General features: G+C 37.9%; 1 protein-coding gene across 1 annotated transcript in view; it reads right to left on the reverse strand.

Moving 5' to 3' along the window:
• Positions 1-19,566, reverse strand: part of SVEP1 (sushi, von Willebrand factor type A, EGF and pentraxin domain containing 1) — a gene marked incomplete at both ends in the record, with an annotated part of 184,442 nt that overhangs the window by 17,022 nt on the left and 147,854 nt on the right. Inside the window, 6 exons of the mRNA XM_079707036.1 lie at positions 2,354-2,530; positions 5,674-5,847; positions 7,214-7,277; positions 11,753-11,908; positions 13,624-13,849; positions 15,904-18,695. Of these exons, the coding sequence (XP_079563162.1) occupies positions 2,354-2,530; positions 5,674-5,847; positions 7,214-7,277; positions 11,753-11,908; positions 13,624-13,849; positions 15,904-18,695 (3,589 nt within the window). The remainder of the gene's footprint in view (positions 1-2,353; positions 2,531-5,673; positions 5,848-7,213; positions 7,278-11,752; positions 11,909-13,623; positions 13,850-15,903; positions 18,696-19,566) is intronic.

Raw genomic sequence — 19,566 nt, forward strand, 5'->3', positions numbered from 1 at the left:
TGGGAATCAGCTTGGGTTCTTATTAAAAATGCAAACTTCTGGGCTTTCTAGCTTTTGAGTCTGCAGCTTACATACTCTCCCCAGAGGATTCTCATACACACTAAATTTTATTCACTGATTTGTAGTGATAAATAGCAGGATGAGGTGAAAAGGATGAGGAAGGTGGCTGCTTTGGTCCCTCAGGAAGGATATTTGTTCTAAGCCAAAGACTCCCTGTCTAACAGAAAATGCAAAAGGGGGATTGAGGACAACAACTGTGGAAACTGTCTCCTCTCCTAGGCAACCCCGCATCTTCTCAAGAATACTGAGGAAGAATTAAGCATGCACTGAAGGGACATTTGTAATAAATGCATGTCTCTCCTGGCTCTCGCTTCCAGTCCCCTGAGTGGTAAGTCTCCGGGAGCTAAGGCCAACGTGAGGATATGTGGGCAGAATCGGGCCACTTGGCCTGCTTTTGTTCAGGCTGATGGCTTTAAAGGAGCCTAGACAGTCAAGGCTTATACATACTTAGCTCTTCCCACTTCACTAGGGGTAGATTTCATAAGGAGTTGGGACCCAAATCCCAGGTAAAAGTATGATACCCACTTTTCTGGAGTAAAATCAAAATTCTAATGCTGCAGTAGGCTGCTAGCTGAAAATTCAAGGATTTGGGGCTATTTGACAGCTCTTCCTATCAGGACATATCACAAATATATACCAATTCATTTTTCAAAACAAACCTATAAGATAGGAATTATTGGTGCTATTTACAAATGAGAACTCCAAAGTTCAGAGAAGTTAGGGCACTAGCTTAAGTTTAGAATTAGAAAGTTTTGAGGACAGAACTCAAACCCAGGTTTTCTCTGATTTCAGAATCCCCATGGCCTTCATATGCACATTTTTAATCTCATTAATTAAAGTGCAAGTGTTCCGAAGACAAAGACCACTGTAGGCGTAATATAGTTTTATACTATGTAGCCCATTACCTCACATCTGGTTAGACTCAATGAATATTTGTTAGTTGACTGCTGTAGAGGGAGTAGCCTGCACCACAAAGGAGGGCAGGATATTGGGCAGGAAAGATGCTTTATGTGTGTTAAGAAATGTCAAGAGTTCTATAAAAAAGAATGAAATAATGCCATTTGCAGCACTAGAGATTATCACCCTAAGTGAAGTTAAGTCAGACAGAGAAAGACAAATATTGTATGATATCACTTATATGTGGAATCTAAGAAATGATACAAGTGAACTTATTTATAAAACAGAAACAGACCCACAGACATATAAAACAATCTTATGGTTATTAAAGGGAAAGGAGGGGGAGGAATAACTTAGGAATTTGGAATTAACAGATACACACTACTATATATAAAACAGCACAGGGTACTATATTCAATATCTTGTAATAACCTATACTGGAAAAGAATCTGAAAAAGAATACATATATAGATATTTGTAACTGAATCACTTTGCTGTCCACCTGAAACTAACACAACATTGTATATCTACTATACTTCAATAAAAGAAAAAAATAGCAAATGCTTATGTAAATTAAAATATTTTAAAAAGCAGAATAATGTCAAGAGTTATCACAAGGCAGCAAGAGATGCTGCCAGACTGTGTGTTAGGTATCACCATGGTGCTAGCCCAGAGGTTTTCCAGTTGTGGTTCCAGGACCAGCAGTAATGCCATCAGCAACACCTGGGAAACTGTTAAAGAGGCAAATTCTCAGGCCTCACTCCAGACCTATTGAATCAGACACTCTAGGATGGGCCCAGCAATCTGCTTTTAAAAATTTTTCTTAAATATTTATTTATTTACATATGTATGCATGCATGCATGCTGCATCGGGTCTTAGTTGCAGCATGTGGGATCTAGTTCCCTGACCAAGGATTGAACCTGGGCTCCCTGCATTGGGAGTACGGAGTCTTAACCAGGAAGTCTCCCAGCAATCTGTTTTTTAACAAGCCCTCTAGGTAGTTCTGATGTCTGCTCAAGCTGGAGAACCACGGTGAAATAATTTTTGTATTGCAAAGCGTGCATAGCCCATTAAAGCAGAGTTTAAGGACTCTGACAGCGTGGAGAAAAAAGGTATTTTAGATTTAATATCCTGCTCATGCTTAGAAGAGCACGTTTTGAAAACCTGTTCAGTAAATTCTGGTCAGGCAGGTTTTAGTCTAGTTCTGGATTGTGTTTTTATGTTTGGATTTTAAATTTAAAAAAAAGTTTTAAAGTAGCAAGACAGAAGTTGATGACCATGATAAGACAGAGTTCTAAATATCTACATGTAAGTTGCCTGATTGAAAATAATCTCCCAAAGATGAGAAAACACTTCCCACTAATGAAATTCACTGGATCCCATGTGTTGACTTACTTTCACATCTGGCACTTGTCTGTGTCCACGTCTCGTCAGGGTTGCAGGTGATGATGCTTTGGCCCTGGAGCAGGAAGCCTTCCCTACACTTGATAGACACGTTCTGATCGACATAAAACTCCTTTTCAGAAAGCACAGCATTCTCAGGGATCACAAAAGGGACAGGGCAGGGATTTGCTGTTAAAAATAAAAGAAAATATGTACTGGTATTTTCCCTCTTTTCTGAGTTTGTTTCTTTGAAGGCGGAGCATTAGCCCTGCTGGAGCTGGGTTCTCAGTGATGATAATATAAGGCTTAAAAATATAGAACTTCACACCATCACCCTGATACCAAAACCAGACAAACATGTCACACACAAAAAAAAACTACAGGCCAATATCACTGATGAACATAGATGCAAAAATCCTCAACAAAATACTAGCAAACAGCATCCAACAGCACATTAAAAGGATCATACACCATGATCAAGTGGGGTTTATCCCAGGAATGCAAGGATTCTTAAAAATACATAAATCAATCAATGTGATACACCACATTAACAAATTGAAGGAGGAAAACCATATGATCATCTCAATAGATACAGAAAAAGCTTTTAACAAAATTCAACACCCATTTATGATAAAAACTCTCAAGAAACTAGGCATACAGGGAACCTACCTCAACATAATAAAGGTCATATATGACACACCCACAGCCAACATCATTCTCAATGGTGAAAAACTGAAACCATTTCCTCTAAGATCAGGAACAACACAAGGTTGCCCACTCTCACCACTATTATTCAACATAGTTTTGGAAGTTTTAGCCACAGCAATCAGAGAAGAAAAAGAAATAAAAGGAATCCAAATCAGAAAAGAAGTAAAACTGTCACTGTTTGCAGATGACAAGATAATATACATAGAGAATCCTAAAGATGCTACCAGAAAACTAATAGAGCTATTAATGAATTTGGTAGAGTAGCAGGATACAAAATTAATGCACAGAAATCTCTTGTATTCCTATAAACTAACAATGAAAAATCTGAAAGAGAAATTAAGGAAATACTCCCATTTACCAATGCAACAAAAAGAATAAAATACCTAGGAATAAACCTAGCTAAGGAGACAAAAGAACTGTATGCAGAAAACTACAAGACACTGATGAAAGAAATTAAAGATGATACAAACAGAGAGATATACCATGTTCTTGGATTGGAAGAATCAACATTGTGAAAATGAAAAATGACCCAAAGCAATATACAGATTCAATGCAATCCCTCTCAAACTACCAACGGCCACATTCACAGAATTAGAACAAAAAATTTCACAATTTGGGGCTTCCCTGGTGGCGCAGTGGTTGAGAGTCCGCTTGCTGATGCAGGGGACACAGTTTTGTGCCCCGGTCTGGGAAGATCCCACATGCCGCGGAGCGGCTGGGCCCATGAGCCATGGCCGCTGAGCCTGCGCTTCCGGAGCCTGTGCTCCGTAACGGGAGAGGCCACAACAGTGAGAGGCCCACATACCAAAAAAAAAAAAAAAATTTCACAATTTGTATGGAAACACAAAAGACCCCGAATAGCCGAAGCAATCTTGAGAAATAAAAATGGAGTTGGAGGAATCAGGCTCCTGGACTTCAGACTATACTACAAAACTACAGTATTCAAGACAGTATGGTACTGGCACAAAAACAGAAATATAGATCAATGGAACAGGATAGAAAGACCAGAGATAAACCCACACACATATGGTCACCTTATCTTTGATAAAGGAGGCAAGAGTATACAATGGAGGAAAGACAGGCTCTTCAATAAGTGGTGCTGGGAAAACTGGACAGCTACATGTAAAAGAATGAAATTAGAACATTTTCTAACACCATACACAAAAGTAAACTCAAAATGGATTGAAGACCTAAATGTAAGGCCAGACACTATAAAAGTCTTAGAGGAAAACATAGGCAGAACATTCTATGACATAAATCACAGCAACAACCTTTTTGACCCACCTCCTAGAGAAATGGAAATAAAAACAAAAATAAACAAATGGGACCTAATGAAACTTAAAAACTTTTGCACAGCAAAGGAACCTATAAAAAAGATGAAAAGACAACCTTCAGAATGGGAGAAAATATTTGCAAATGAAGCAGCTGACAAAGGATTAATTTCCAAAACATACAAGCAGTTCATGCAGCTCAACATCAAAAATCAAACAACCCCATCCAAAAATGGGCAGAAGACCTAAACAGATACTTCTCCAAAGAAGATACACAGATTGCCAACAAACACATCAAAGAATGCTCAACATCACTAATCATTAGAGAAATGCAAGTCAAAACTATCATGAGGTATCACCTCACACCAGTCAGAATGGCCATCATCAAAAAATCTACAAATGATAAATGCTGGAGCGGGTGTGGAGAAAGGGGAACCCTCTTTCACTCTTGGTGAGAGTGTAAATTGATAGAGCCACTATGGAGAACAGTATGGAGGTTCCTTAAAAAACTAAAAATAGAACTACCATATGACCAAGCAATCCCACTACTGGGCATATACCCTGAGAAAACCATAATTCAAAAAGAGAAATGTACCACAATGTTCATTGCAGCTCTATTTACAATAGCCAGGACATGGAAGCAACCTAAGTGTCCATCGACAGATGAATGAATAAAGAAGATGTGGCACATACATACAATGGAATATTACTCAGCCATAAAAAGAAACGAAATTGAGTTATTTGTACTGAGGTGGATGGACCTAGAGTTGGTCACACAGAATGAAGTAAGTCAGAAAGAGAAAAACAAACACCGTATTCTAACACAAATACATGGAATCTAAAAAAAAAAAAAAGGTTCTGATGAACATAGGGGCAGGACAGAAATAAAGACACAGATGTAGATAATGGACTTGAGGACATGGGGAGGGAGAAGGGTAAGCTGGGACAAAGTGAGAGAGTAATATTGACATATATACACTACCAAATGTAAAACAGATAGCTAGTGGGAAGCAGCTGCATAGCACAGGGAGATCAACTCGGTCTCAACCACCTAGAGGGGTGGGACAGGGAGGGTGGGAGGGAGACACAAGAGGGAGGGGATATGGGGATATATGTATGCATATAGCTGATTCACTTTGTTATACAGCAGAAACTAACACAACATTATAAAGCAATTATATTCCAATAAAGATGTTAAAAAAAATACCCCATAGTATTTGGTTTGGATATGCACAGATATCTTTCTCTGCGCCAATCTCACCTATAGGTGAGTTTTCCACCATGGTTTAGACATTTGGGAAACTAATTAGAACACCGAATCTGATTTAATCCCCTCCTAAGGTCAACACACACGTTTGCAGAGAGGAACTGGGTGGCTCCAAGTCCCATTTTCCGTGCAGGAGGCCTCGGGTGCCCCTTCAAGGCTGTAGCCTCTGTTGCAGGAATACACCACGCTGGGTCCAGCAGTACTGTTTTCAACTTCAGCTTTCCCGTTCAGAAACCCAAGTGGAGCTTCACACTTGGTCTCTAAAAAGAAAAAGAAAAGCTTCATCTTAAGTGATTTTCCCAATCCTCTTTCCTTCTGCAAAGAACTTGTATCACTTATTTAATAACTTAGAAAGAAAAAGAAAAGAAAACCACAGAGTAACAGGATCCATACAGAACATTTTCTTACTATCTTGCATTTCAGAGATAGAAACTATTCAAGCCATTATCATTGTAGTTTGAATTAAACCTTCTGCAAAACGGAAACAATCCCCTCACCGACACCATAGCAATTTCCTATTCCAGACATAGGTGTTTCCTTTTCATTCTCCTTTCCTTTCACCCTGCACGTACATTCACACACTTTTTGATAATGAACAGCTGAGATTAAAAAATGCTATTACTGGGAATGCCCAATGATGCCTTTCTGTGACTTGAGATGTAACTCAATGTTTATGTATGTGTTTATGTATACACACACACGGTTCTTTTTTAGAACTAAAAAGTCATATTCTCCATTGAATTTCAGCCATATAATACTGCTTAAAAGACTTAAGATTCCTATTGCATACAAAATCAACTGATTAATCTGTACTAAACAGTATGGTTGAAACAACAGTGAACAAAGATTTAGGTACCCCAAGTCCTAGTGTTAGCTCCGCCGCTAACGTCATTTCTGATACTGGGCAGGTCACTTTCCCTCTCCCAGCCCGTTTTCACTCATTGGTCAACTCAAGGGTCTGGACTAGATTATTCAAGAGGCCCCTTCTAGTTTGAAAATTTGATGACTCCTCCAGAATTATTAAGAGAAAAACATTTTTAAGCCTGCCGTTTTGATTGGTTTGTAACTATTGTATTTACATACATTGTGTTTCGGCAGAGTAGTAATATGAGCCATATCCTAGGAACAGAGTCACCTGTATTCACCCACATCCTGCTAAATACACTTGACTGTCCTCATACAATGAGTTAATGAAAGTTCCACAAACAGTGTGAATATTCATTTATTGGACAGTAGTACCAACATCATTTTAAGAAGATGTCAGTATTGCCCAGGACTGTTACCAAGGCAACAGCTCTAAGCCTTCTAATTTATCATTATTTTGGGGAAAAACCCATAAAAAGGCAGGTAAACTCAATAATTAACTAGTTTCTAAACAAAATGTTTGCCATTCCAGTGTCAGCAATCTTGTGCTCTATTCCAGTTTAATCATTAATCTCTATCACAGTGTTTCACCCTTCTATTTGTTTGGTGCCCTTGAGCAAAAGCCCGTAAAAGGTTCGCATGCAGTTCACGGAGTCAATTTTTTTTTTTTTAATTACATAAATGACTGATAAAGAAAATGTGGCCACATTGTTATTTTGTGTCCTTAGTATCATTTGGGGGACTAAGTGTCATTTGACTTACTTTTGCACGTTGCCACCCCTCCACTCCACTGTCCGTTCTCCTGACAGACCCGTTCCCTGTTCCCCTGTGAAAAAATGAAAACAGGTCATTGACAAGATGGTACCTCTATAATGAAAAACTAAGGGAATGCAAAGTCACCTCAGATGTGAACTTGAAACTCTTGGCACTGGAATGCTAAATAAATTCATTAAATAAATATAGTTTAAGAGGTAGGTTTAAACTTTCAAAAATGTTTTCATCAAATTACCTCAAAATTCATATTCTGGCTGATGAGTGTAATTAAGGTACAGACTTTGTTTCACCTTTTGTTTAAATGATAACTAATTATAACCAATAGCAAAGACTGATGAAGAATGTGTCTGAAATGTCAGAGAGGTATATTTGCTTAGGATACTTAAAAATATTTTGACTTAAATTTATTTTTTAATATCTGAGAGGTACAGCAAAGAAGGTGAATTAGTTTATTTATACCCTTGGACATGAAACATGTCAAGATATCTTATTGGTATCAGGATTGACTTTTTGACAATGTAATGTATCCATTAAAGATAAACTTACCCTATTAAGGTCCCGAGCAAGTAAAATTTTATATATTTTGAGTAAAAATCTTTCTAAAATTTATTTCCCTGCCTTCAGAAATAGAGTAAAAATAATGTAATTTACTTAAAAAATATTTATAGTTGTTATTCTCAATGCACTTTTGGTATATTTTCCAATATCCCATAGCCCTTGGGGGCTATACAGGCTGTTTGCCCCCCTAGAGTTATTATAGGCTGAGCTAAGCTAAGATTACTGGGTTTTTATTTCTGGATATAATTTTTATGCATCCTTGCTTCCTCTTTTTTTGTTGTTTATCTTTTACTGTAATCATCAGTGTTCCTAATGATAACCTTTTCCCATGTTTTAAATTCCTAATTTACTATGGAATAATAAGATAAATAAAATTCTCTAACATTATATGTTAAAAAAAAAAAGATTAGGTTCCAAGTAATGTATTAAGGGGCTTGACTCTAAGTCAAGTATATGAACCTTAGCACATGGATTTTGTCTCATGGTTTTTCAATCCTCAGAGCTCTTTGGATACATATCCTCTTGAAGCTGTGTTCTAAATTACCAAGATGTCTGAAAAGGAGCAATTGCCTCTACTTTGTTTTTTATCTGATTGACTGATGTCTTTTATCCTTAATCTTCTATTCAAAGGTATTTACTTTGAGCTATCAGTTTAATTACTGACAAATATTTACATATAAAAATTCCATTGACTTTGATAGAAGGATACTCTCCTGACTTTCCAAGAAAATAATTGAACCAATAAAATTAAAATTTTAAAAAATATATATTCATTATTTTCTTCTTATTGAAAAAATAATATGTTTTGACTACAGAAAGGTTGGAAAACATGAAAGAAAAGTACAAAGTTTTCTAGGGTTCTTCATTCAGAGATGAACCTTGTTAACATTTGCTGTACTTTTGTTGTGTTTATATACTTATGTATGCACAGGAAAATATACTATTCTAGTTTGCAAATTATTCTTTAATACTTTTGAGGAAGTATATGACAAGCCATCAAAGCCAGCTCCCTATTTGGGTACTTCCAGAGTGGACTACACTCAAGTAGCTAATTTTAGTCAATAGGTTAGCATTTTTCCCACTAAGATATTTTCCTTTTTCTTCCAATAATTCACATAATATTCTGTTTCAATTATGTCAATTTTTGTTCCAATAAAAACTCAACTCTATTTTCTGTAACTATTGCTTTAAAAAAAAAAAATCAAACACCGTCTGTTGGTTCCCTCCTTAGTAAATTGCAAATTTTATCATGCTTTTCCTTCTTTCTTTTTCTCTCTCTATCCCTTTACTTATCTTGTTTTTGTTTTGTTTTTTATCTGGAGTTTTAGATCCAGATTAGCATCAAGTTACTATTTTTGACATAATGTATCTGTTTAATCAACAATTAAGTTAGATAGTTATAGTAAGTTTTAGAATCATAGATACCACTTTATTGCTCACTACCAGTGATTTTAGAACATGACTATCTCATTTTTGAGTTATTTTGATTTATTCCTCAGTTGCCTGTAGTGATTTTTCTTTTTTAAGTTTTTTTTTTTTTTTTTTTTTTTTTTTGCGGTACACAGGCCTCTCACTGTTGTGGCCTCTCCCATTGCGGAGCACAGGCTCCGGACGCACAGGCTCAGCAGCCATGGCTCACGGGCCTAGCTGCTCCACGGTATGTGGGATCTTCCCGGACTGGGGCACAAACCCTGCCTTGGCAGACGGACTCTCAACCACTGTGCCACCAGGGAAGCCCGCCTGTAGTGATTTTTATTTCGAGAAGACTGCATGTGTAGTAAAATTTTTGAGAGTTAGATGGCTCAAAGAAGTTGTTTACCTTACATAAAAATGATAATTTATTTACATATTAGAAAAATTTAACATGATTTACATTAGCTGTCTTAATTGCTTTGTCTGATTTTGGTAATAATATGCATACGAGGAGTAATGATAATAACTACCCTCTACTGAACTCAGACAATGCATAAAGGGTGGTGCTTGCCACTTTCTTTTATCTCCAGTCCTTGCAGTAACTCTGCAAAGGTGGTTATGGCATTTCTACTACAGATGGGGTGAAACAGAGGCTCAGAGAGGTTCAGTCATTTCCCCAACATCTTTCATCCAGCAAGAGCAGAGAGCCTGTAACAGAGGTCTGCTGGGACCAAGTCCCTATTCTTAACCACTTTTCCAGCCATTGACCTTTGGTATCTGGGGCACTTGTTAAAAATGCAAAATTTCAAATTCAACAGTTCTTCTTTTGGTAAGACTTTTCCCTAATGGTGTGTTTTTCCATCCAGAGGCATTATAATGTCTGGGTGCCTCTATTTTTTTTTCTGACATCAGTAGCCATGATGATGATAACCTAAATCCATTAATTCATAAGAGTTGCAAATTCTGAGATTAAAATTCTATCATTATTGACTGATTTCATCTACTATTTGGTTACTTAGTCATCCAGTTAGCATTGAAAAGATACTTTTCCCCCTTTCGTTGTGTTTTCAAACTAATGAATTTGCTCATGGGCATCCCCTAAAAGTTACCAACTAATTTTCTTCTAGTATCATTGTGAGTCTACTGTCATTCATGACGTATTTGATGTGTTTCAGTCCATTAAAGTTATTACCCTTATTGATGCTAAAATGGTCTCATCTTGGCCTGTGGAAGCCTCATCCAATTGGCTCCTGAGGTTTTTTTTTAACATGTCACCTTTGATAGGTTCCCTCCTAACTCATATGATAAGCTTTTCTAGGCTAATCTTTTACATCTCATGTTCCAGACCTGGACTTGGTTATTTCTGTAAGTAACTGGACATTAATATTTAGAAAAACTTTCTCAGGTGATTCAGACATTCTTGGAATAAGAACAAATGTTATAGCATCTCTCTCAATTTTGTGGTTAACAAACACTGGGATATTTCCAAAATTTTTAAGGTAAATTATCTACTTCCTCAAATTTAATGACCCATCAGTTTGCTATATATTTGTTTAGATTTTATACCACTTTTCTTCTCAACAAATTGCAAGATTAGCACTCCCACATGAAGAGCAACTGAGTTTCAAAAACAGAAAAACTCTTCAACTGCAATAACCATTACATTACCATCCTTCTTTCCCCCCACCTTTTTTTAAAAAAAAAAATCTTTTGAGGAAATAAAACAAGATCCACCTAAGCCTAGTTCCAGCTTTCATGGACCTATCTTATGAAAGTTCTCTGGTTCTATGGTCAGTAGAAAAAAAATGGAACATGCTATACACAGTTAACAAATCACTGGCAATGCATACTTCTGCAAAACCTACATTTAATACCATTATAACAGCAAAACAGGAAAGAAGTTTCCCGAAAAACCAAAGGACAACATTATGTAATATAAAACAGGCCTCTTAAAGTTCAAGTTTGATGATGTGTGATCATGCTTTTAGCAAAATTGACTGCAGCATTCACACCAAAGTAAATAGGTGCTGCTGATGGGATTTTAATATTACAAACCAGGCAAGCGTGGTCTTGAGACCTATCATGGTATTTGGTTAGAACTGCTCTGGGGATTTTTTCAGGCCATACCTGCCTTGTGGGAACCTGGAATCTCAATCAAAAACCCTCCAAGGTATTTGCGCCCATTGCTTGAGGAAACCCTAGCTTTGTATAACTAAATTCTTATGGTTGCCTCCCCACACTGACAGATGGACTGTGTAGAATACAATTAACAGGAGGCGAAAACACAGGTTTAAATGACCAACTAAAGTCTTGTGGCTGGTATACAAAGTTTCTCTTTTTTTCATGGCTTTGATTCTTTAATTTGAGACTTACTTTGCTTTTTAAAATTGTGAGTCACTTTAAATATTTCTTAGAGAGTGCTAAGATATAAGGCAACAAAGTATAGAAAAGTCTTTTAGGACCCAAATCAGTGAAACAAAATGGCGTAACACTAAAAATATTCCTAAGTATATTGGAAAAACAAATTAATGCTAGTTAAACAATTTGTTCGCTTACCTCTAATTCATAACCAGTTTCACAGTGATAAATAATCATGCTTTCAAAGCTGTATTCACTGCCAAACACAAACCCATGTTCTAGACTTTCAGGTTTCCCACAAGAAACTGGACTGCAGGATTCATCAGAAAATGGTGGCTCCCAGGTGCCATCAATCTAAATAACAAGTTATAAGTTACATTTAGAAATTGGTACACATGAATGAAGAAGTCTGCAAATATTGGTTGTATAACAGAATAATCCGCAAATGATAGTCAGAGGACCTAGAACTTGGTCCTACTTCTGCCACTTATTTTCTTTGGCCTTAAAAAACGCACATTAATTATCAGATAGCTTTAACAGTAATCACTAAACAATTTTAGACATTTCTGAAACTCACAAAACAAGCATTTTCTTCCTAATAGAATCCTTTAAAAAATCAAGAACACCAAGAAGTATGTTTTCATTATGATGCATGTGGACTGGATGGTAGATACAAATATTCCATGACTTATAGTAATACACCCTTATATTTTACATAATTCTGCATTTTAATCTAAAGTTGATGAGAAACAGCAACTTTCAGGCATATGATCTAAAGTTTAAAAAGACGGCTTCCTTTTCTCCCTTCCCAACATGAATACTTGAAAACATTCCATCATATATTGTGAGCAAGTCACATAGTTAAAGAAAAAAAAAAGACACACATACATTTACTTTATTTCCTCACCACCACAGTTAGAGTTAACATTTTCCAGCCTTCTTTTCAGGTATAGTGAGGCGTACACACCATGTTTCCCTTGAAGACTGTTATTCTCTTGCTAATGTTGTTTTGTTTTCTTTGAGGAAATAGCATGTGAGTTGAATAGCAGTCTAAAACAAGACTTGAGGCTAAGCCCTTTATTCTACAGATGAGCCAGAAATAATTATATATATATATATACATATATATATGCCTGCCTCATAATTAACCATTCCCCTAATGTCAGAAATACACATTGTATCTAATTTTTCAATACTGTAAATAATGCTTCAATAAATATATTTTTTGCACAAATGATTCTGGGTATTACTATTAACTTTTAAAAGCTACATAGTATTGTTTTCTTTTGATATATCTGGAGTTTATTTTGGTATATATTAATTTTTTTCCCTAGTGGTTACTTCATTGTATCAGAATGATTTGTTTATTAATGATTCCTTTCTTCACTGACTTGTGATGATTCCTTTATCAGGATCTACTTTTGACCTATTTCTTCCATTCCATTCATTTCCCCTTCTACCGAATTTTACACTAATACCACACTGATAGGAGCTTGGCAATTCTAAGTAGCTTTATTAAAGTGACACAAGTAGTAAGCAGAGGCAGAATTTGACTCCAATTTTTGTTTCTGCTACCTTTGCTCTTCTACTAAAACTGGAAACATATCTGGTAACAATTAGGTCTCATTTCTACACATAGAGAGTCTATGTGTAGACCATACACATAGTTAATCTGTCATGAATCTCTTGTTATAGATATTTTAACATTTTATTTACCTTTGGGACTTTTCACCTGCCCTTGGCACTTTCTTATTTTTAAAAATGGGACCATTGGAAAGAAAGATATATTTTATTATATTTCTACCAAAAAACTTCTCAAACTCTTTGACATGGTTGGAAATGAGACATTTTCTCTTTTCAGGACAGCAAGATACTGCCTGTGTGGATATATGTATATGTATATCTATATCCACACACTTACATATACATATATCTATATATACACACACATATAGTATAATATACACTTACATATATATCCACACACACACACACACACACACACACATAGTATAATATATATAAATGAGTTATACCCTACATGTTCTAATTAAGACACAGAATCTTACCTGACATGTTGATATATTAACTCCCTCATAGGTATACCCTTTTGCACATGACACAGAAACTTGCTTATTCACACTGAAATCATCCCCATGAACAAGTATGTGTGCTATGCTTGCTGGCAAAGGACATTTCTTAGGACTGCAAGAGATTCTCTCAGGGAACCAACGACCATCTTTCTGACAGGTGAATGTGTCTATCTCTGTATCCATCGTATAACCTTCTAGACACCTGCAATGGAAAAGTAAAAATGAGTGCCTTAAAGGGAATGCAATATAGTTGGTGACTTATTCTTGGGTTCAAGAAGCTGTTATAAAGCTTAGTAGACATTTTATGTGATATATTAAAAATGACTCAAATGTCAGGGGGATGGAGTTGCCTTGCAAAAACACCAAGAAAACAATGACAACCAGGTGAATCCTTAGTTATCCACATTAAGGATTAGCCAAGTCTAAAGTTGCTTTAAATGTTGTTGACATGATTTACCTTTGTTCTGGATAATATCATTATTAAATTTATTCTTATTATGAAATATCTAACAGTTCAAGAAACTCTAGATGAAGTCCAAAATAGACTCAGATACTAGTAAGAATATAACACAATTAACATTTTTGGGGAATCTACTTTGTTCCAAATGAAGTCCTCTACATAGGGTGTGTCTTTTTTTTTTTTTTGCGGTACGCGGGGCCCCCCACTGCCGTGGCCCCTCCCGTTGTGGAGCACAGGCTCCGGACGCGTGCAGGCCCAGCGGCCATGGCCCACGGGCCCAGCCGCTCCGCGTAGGGTGTGTCTTTTAATCCTGTTTAGTAGGTAGGTATCATGTAACAGTAGTATTGGTGTTCAAACTCAAGTCAAGTTGGCTCTAAAACCCTCTATGATTTTTAAAATTTGTATTTTTTCATTCAGCAAATGCTTATGGAGCATTTGTTAAATTCTAGTCACTGTTCTAATTGCTCTACAAATATGAACCCATTCTCATATCAACCCTATGAATAGGTGTGATTATTTTCTTTATGCCCATTTTTCAGATGATGAAACTGACACCAGAGAGATTAAATAACTTTCCCAGGAAGCGACAGAGCTGAGATTCCTACCTACGGAATCTGGCTCTAGAGTCCATGCTTTTACCACTATACTATGCTGCTTTTTTAATTAAACCATTTAATTAACTAACATTTATTGGGTGGATATATTTTTTAAATTTCACAAATTACCAGGCTAGGTAGCAGTCACAGGTTTTGCAAACTTGGAACGATCTGTTTACTAATAAGTGAAGATCTGAAGACAATCAACACACAAGGAAAAACAAACAGGACAGTCTTAGGAAGCAGGTCTTATTGTGATTTCTCAAGCTATCTGAGACACCAACATCCAAATAGAAAATTGAAAATGCATGTCAAAAGTGAGGAATAATTTTTGTTTTTCTTCTTGGTGCATAATCCACTATTCTTTAGGTTTCATTGCAGTGACAATCCTCCCTTGGGTCTATTTCTTACTGTAATTAAGAGAAAATGAAGGTAGGGCTAAAATGTCTACAACAGACAAGCTTAAGAAGAGTTATTAAATTATTAATAAAATCTGAGAAGCCAATATGTGAAGGATAATCCATAAGGATAATCCATAAAGATATTAATAAAATCTAAATTGATTTAGAGGGTTGAGATATATTTACACATTACAGGCATTTATTCCAATAAAAGTCTAATTTATAAATTCATTCCATATTTTCTCATCTTTTTTTAATACATTTTAAATAGAGAACTTTTCAGCAAAAATCACTATCTGTGCATTAAATGCTTAGTTTGCTCAGATAGCATAGGTTGGATGTCCCCTCAAGACTATCTCCCTATTAATGCTGACCAATTAAAGTATGTGATTTTTGACCTGAATTCTTCAGCTTTTGCCTTACTTCCCCAACATTTGCATATATGAATATAATCATTAGGTGATACCAAAGAAATTTATCAGCATAATGTTTAAAAAAGAGCCTGTGATTTAAGGGATATTAAAGCTAGCTAGAGGATCTTGCTGTTCCATGAAGCACAACAGAATATGATAATTATATTAGGAACTACAGTCTGAAAGTGTAGAAATTTATTCTTACAAGTCAATGGATTTCTGCATAATTGTGGATAGAATAAAACCAAGTGTTAAAAGCTTCAGTTTTTGGACAGCAGTCCAGAGAGGGTGTTTTCTTCCCAGTTAGCTAAATTTTTGACCTATCACTTTTCATTTTACAACCCTCCTGCCTGTGCCCCTTGGAGACTCTAGAGCCATGGTCTTACCTAAGTTTCACTTTACTTCCATAGGTGTGTACCTCTCCAGTTGCCACTGCACTGGAGACAGGTGGTGGGGGTCCACAGGACAGGGGTTTGCAGACAGGATAAGGCTGGCTCCACGTCCCTTTCTCTGTACAAATCAGATCTGAACTGCCTTGGATGACATACCCAGATCTGCAGTTGTAAGTTATCACATTTTCCTCCAAAGAGCCACTCTCACTGGTGAATGCATTTGGTATCGTAGGGGGAGAACCGCAAGAAGTGTGTTCACAGCGTGGGAAGCCAGAGCTCCATTGGCCATTGGCTTCGCAGGTGATTTCAGAAAGTCCCAGGAGCTGGAAGCCTTTGAAGCACTGAATCCGAGCTGCCTGTCCACAACCAAAATCTGTCCTGTTGACTGCTCCATTTGGAATGACTGGTGGGGAACACGTGCAAGGCAGGCAGGAAGGTGGGCTGCCACTCCAGGAACTATTGGAGAGACACTTTCTTGAAGGACTTCCATGGAGCTTATAACCAGGAAAGCACTGATACTGTATATGCCCCCCATGATAAAAGGAGAAGCCATTAGGGAAGCCATGGGCAAGATCTTCAGGAGGGCCACAGTTGACTGGTTTACAGAGAGGAACCTGGGCATCCCAGTTACCATCTGATTGACAGATGAGTTTGGGGGCACCATGCAACACGTAGCCATCTTGACAATGGAACACCACTTTCTTCCCGAAGCCATAGTCCAGGCCATCCATCACCCCATTTGCCACCTGTATTGGTGGGGAACACCTGACAGGCGCACAGATGGGAGTCGTCCCACTCCAGCTTCCATCAGCAAGACAAACACGACTGCTAGCCCCCTCCAGCAAGAACCCTTCATCGCAAGTGTACTCAACCTCTTTTTGGAATGTATACTCCTCTCCCTTTACCTGGCCATTTGCTGAGACTGGAGGTGAACCACAGTCCACAGGAATACAAATTGGCTCACTCCTATCCCAATTTTTATTTTCTTGACATGTTCTCCTGTCAGTGCCATTCAACACATACCCAGGATTACACTCATAGTACAATATGCTCAGGTATGTGTAGTTGCTTCCTTTGATGGAGCCATTCATAACCTGATTTGGTTTGGGGCATGAGATGGCCTCACAGAGTGGGGAAGTACCACTCCATTCTCTATTCTGTAGACAAAGTCTTACGTCGGAGCCCACCAGAGTGTGCCCAGGTTTGCAGCTATACTGTATGGCACTGCCCATGGTAGTCTCTGTAAAATGCAAAAAGCCGTTTTCAGGAGCAACAGGCAGGTCACATTCAACTGAAATGCATGATGGCGCACTGCCATTCCAAGTTCCATCCTCCTGGCAGATCAGCACAGGGTTCCCCAAGAGTTCATATCCTGGATTACAGGTGTAGGAAACCAGGGTGTTGTATCGGAATTTTGCTGAATGTGTAGCAGCAGATCCCTTTGTGTTTCCCCAGGTTTTAGCCACTATTCCCAGATGATGAGGCGGGTGAGGAGTCCGATATGGAACTTCCATCATGTCTTCTTCTTGGTTAAAATATTCCTGACCGTCTCTGACCTTAGTACAGTCTCCAAAATCAATGTGAGGGGGGAGACCGCAGTCTATGAGTACACATGTTGGGATGGAGCTTGACCATCCCGACTCTTCACAGGTCTGCATGGCGTGACCAGCTACCTGGAACCCAGGGAAGCAGCTGTAGATGATCATGGCACCATAGCTGTAATCTGCACCTTCTACGAAACCATTTTCAATGGGATGCGGGGGATCACAGTGGATGGCACTGCACGATGGGACATCCACATCCCAATCACCTGTCTCTAAACAAGTCAAGGCTTTGGGACCTTTGAGCCTGAAGCCCCGGTCACAAGAGTAGGTAATGGTCTGCCCATAGTGTAGGTTTGTGTAAGAGAATTTGCCATTTGAAATCTCCTTGGGCTTTGGGCACTCAATGGGTTTACAGGTTGGTTTTCTTCCAAGCCAGTGACCATTTTCCCCACAAAGAGTGGTAGAATTGCCCACCAACTCAAAGCCTGGCTTGCAGGTATAGAGAGCTGTGCTCAGATAGGCAAGACCTTGCACGTCAATGATGCCATTGAGGATTTCCTCAGGTTGGGGGCATTCTACTGGCACACATTCTGGCAGTGGAGAGCTCCAGGTACCATCAGCCTGGCAGAAGGTGGTAGGATCTCCTCTTAAGAAAAACCCATCCACACAAGAATACTTGACAGTACTTCCAAAATGAAGAGCAGAAGAAGGAGCAGGGACACCAAAGGAAATCAGCGGAGGTGGGAGGCAAAGAACCATCTTACAAACAGGAAAAGAATCATTCCACTGCTGGGATGGCAAGCATTTCAGGACAGAGGGGCCCTGGAGGGCGTTCCCTTCTTTACAGGAAAATGTCACCACTCCCACCTCGCTGGTCAACTCCTTCAAAACCAGTTGGTTCTCCAAGAGGGGTGGCTCTGGGCACTTGGCGGGCACACACTTTTGGTTTGGCTTCTTATTCCATTTGCCAGATTTCAGGCATGTCCAAGAATGATCACCAATAAGCTCGTAACCCTCATTGCAGAAAAACTGAACCTTGGACCCTACTTCAAAATTGTCTCCTTTCCTGTAGCCATTCTGGATCGGGGGAGGTTTTCCACAGTTGAGAGGGATGCACGACAGAGGGGATTCACTGTGCCAGTGGCGATTGGCTTGGCAGACAAATACAGGACTTCCGACGGACTTATAGCCTGGGTTACACCGGTATCTCACTTCACTCTCAAATGTCCTGCCAGCTGTATGCTGGATAACGGGGAAAAAACAATGAAGTACAATTTGTATAACGTGTTATATAATGGACAAAATACAGCAAATCACAGTAAAGAAGAACTAAACTAAAATGCCTATGTTAAAATGTATCAATTAAGACATAAGCCAACGAGGACTTGTATTTTTCCAATAGGTCCACTATTTTTTTTATTTAAATAAACAAAAAGGATGGCAGAAGGTCAAATTAGGTAATACCTACAGCAGAAATGTTGGCCCCAGTGGTAAGCCCATAATAAGTAAAGATCAATAGTCTCTAAATCGATTGATGAGTTGATGGAGCAATACCAAAAATTATAAATTACTTGGTAAATTTAAAATATCTCACTGACCAAAAAGCAGTGCTATAGTGTGTTGTTTTACTCACAGAAAAGGAAACATACACAAACATACATTTGTTTATGCTGTTAGATAGTAAGAAAAACAAATTTTTTTATGGATATGGACCTACTGTCAGAGTTTTGGGTTCATTCTTAATATAATTTTTAAAAATTGCTGCCATAACATAAGGGTGGAAAATAAAGAGTAATATTTTACCTTTTAAACAGAAAAGTTAATATTCATACTCTCAACATTCAAATATATAAGTGAATAACATAATAAGAGGTCATTTTTAGGCAGTACAAAGATGAATTACTTATGAAAACTTTAAAAAGATTGCAATGGTTCTTTTGTTAATGGTACGTCTAGCTTCTGTGGTGCAGTGAACTTCTTGGTATTTGGACATGATTATTTGTTTTGTTTATTTATCTATTTCTTGGGTACCCCACATGCATGTAAACAACATGCCATCACAGACCTAATCCGTGTTATTAAATACTAGATCTCCAGTGCTTACCTGGCACCT

This window comes from Hyperoodon ampullatus (assembly GCF_949752795.1).
Source record: "Hyperoodon ampullatus genome assembly, chromosome: 6".
Taxonomy (NCBI): domain Eukaryota; kingdom Metazoa; phylum Chordata; class Mammalia; order Artiodactyla; family Ziphiidae; genus Hyperoodon; species Hyperoodon ampullatus.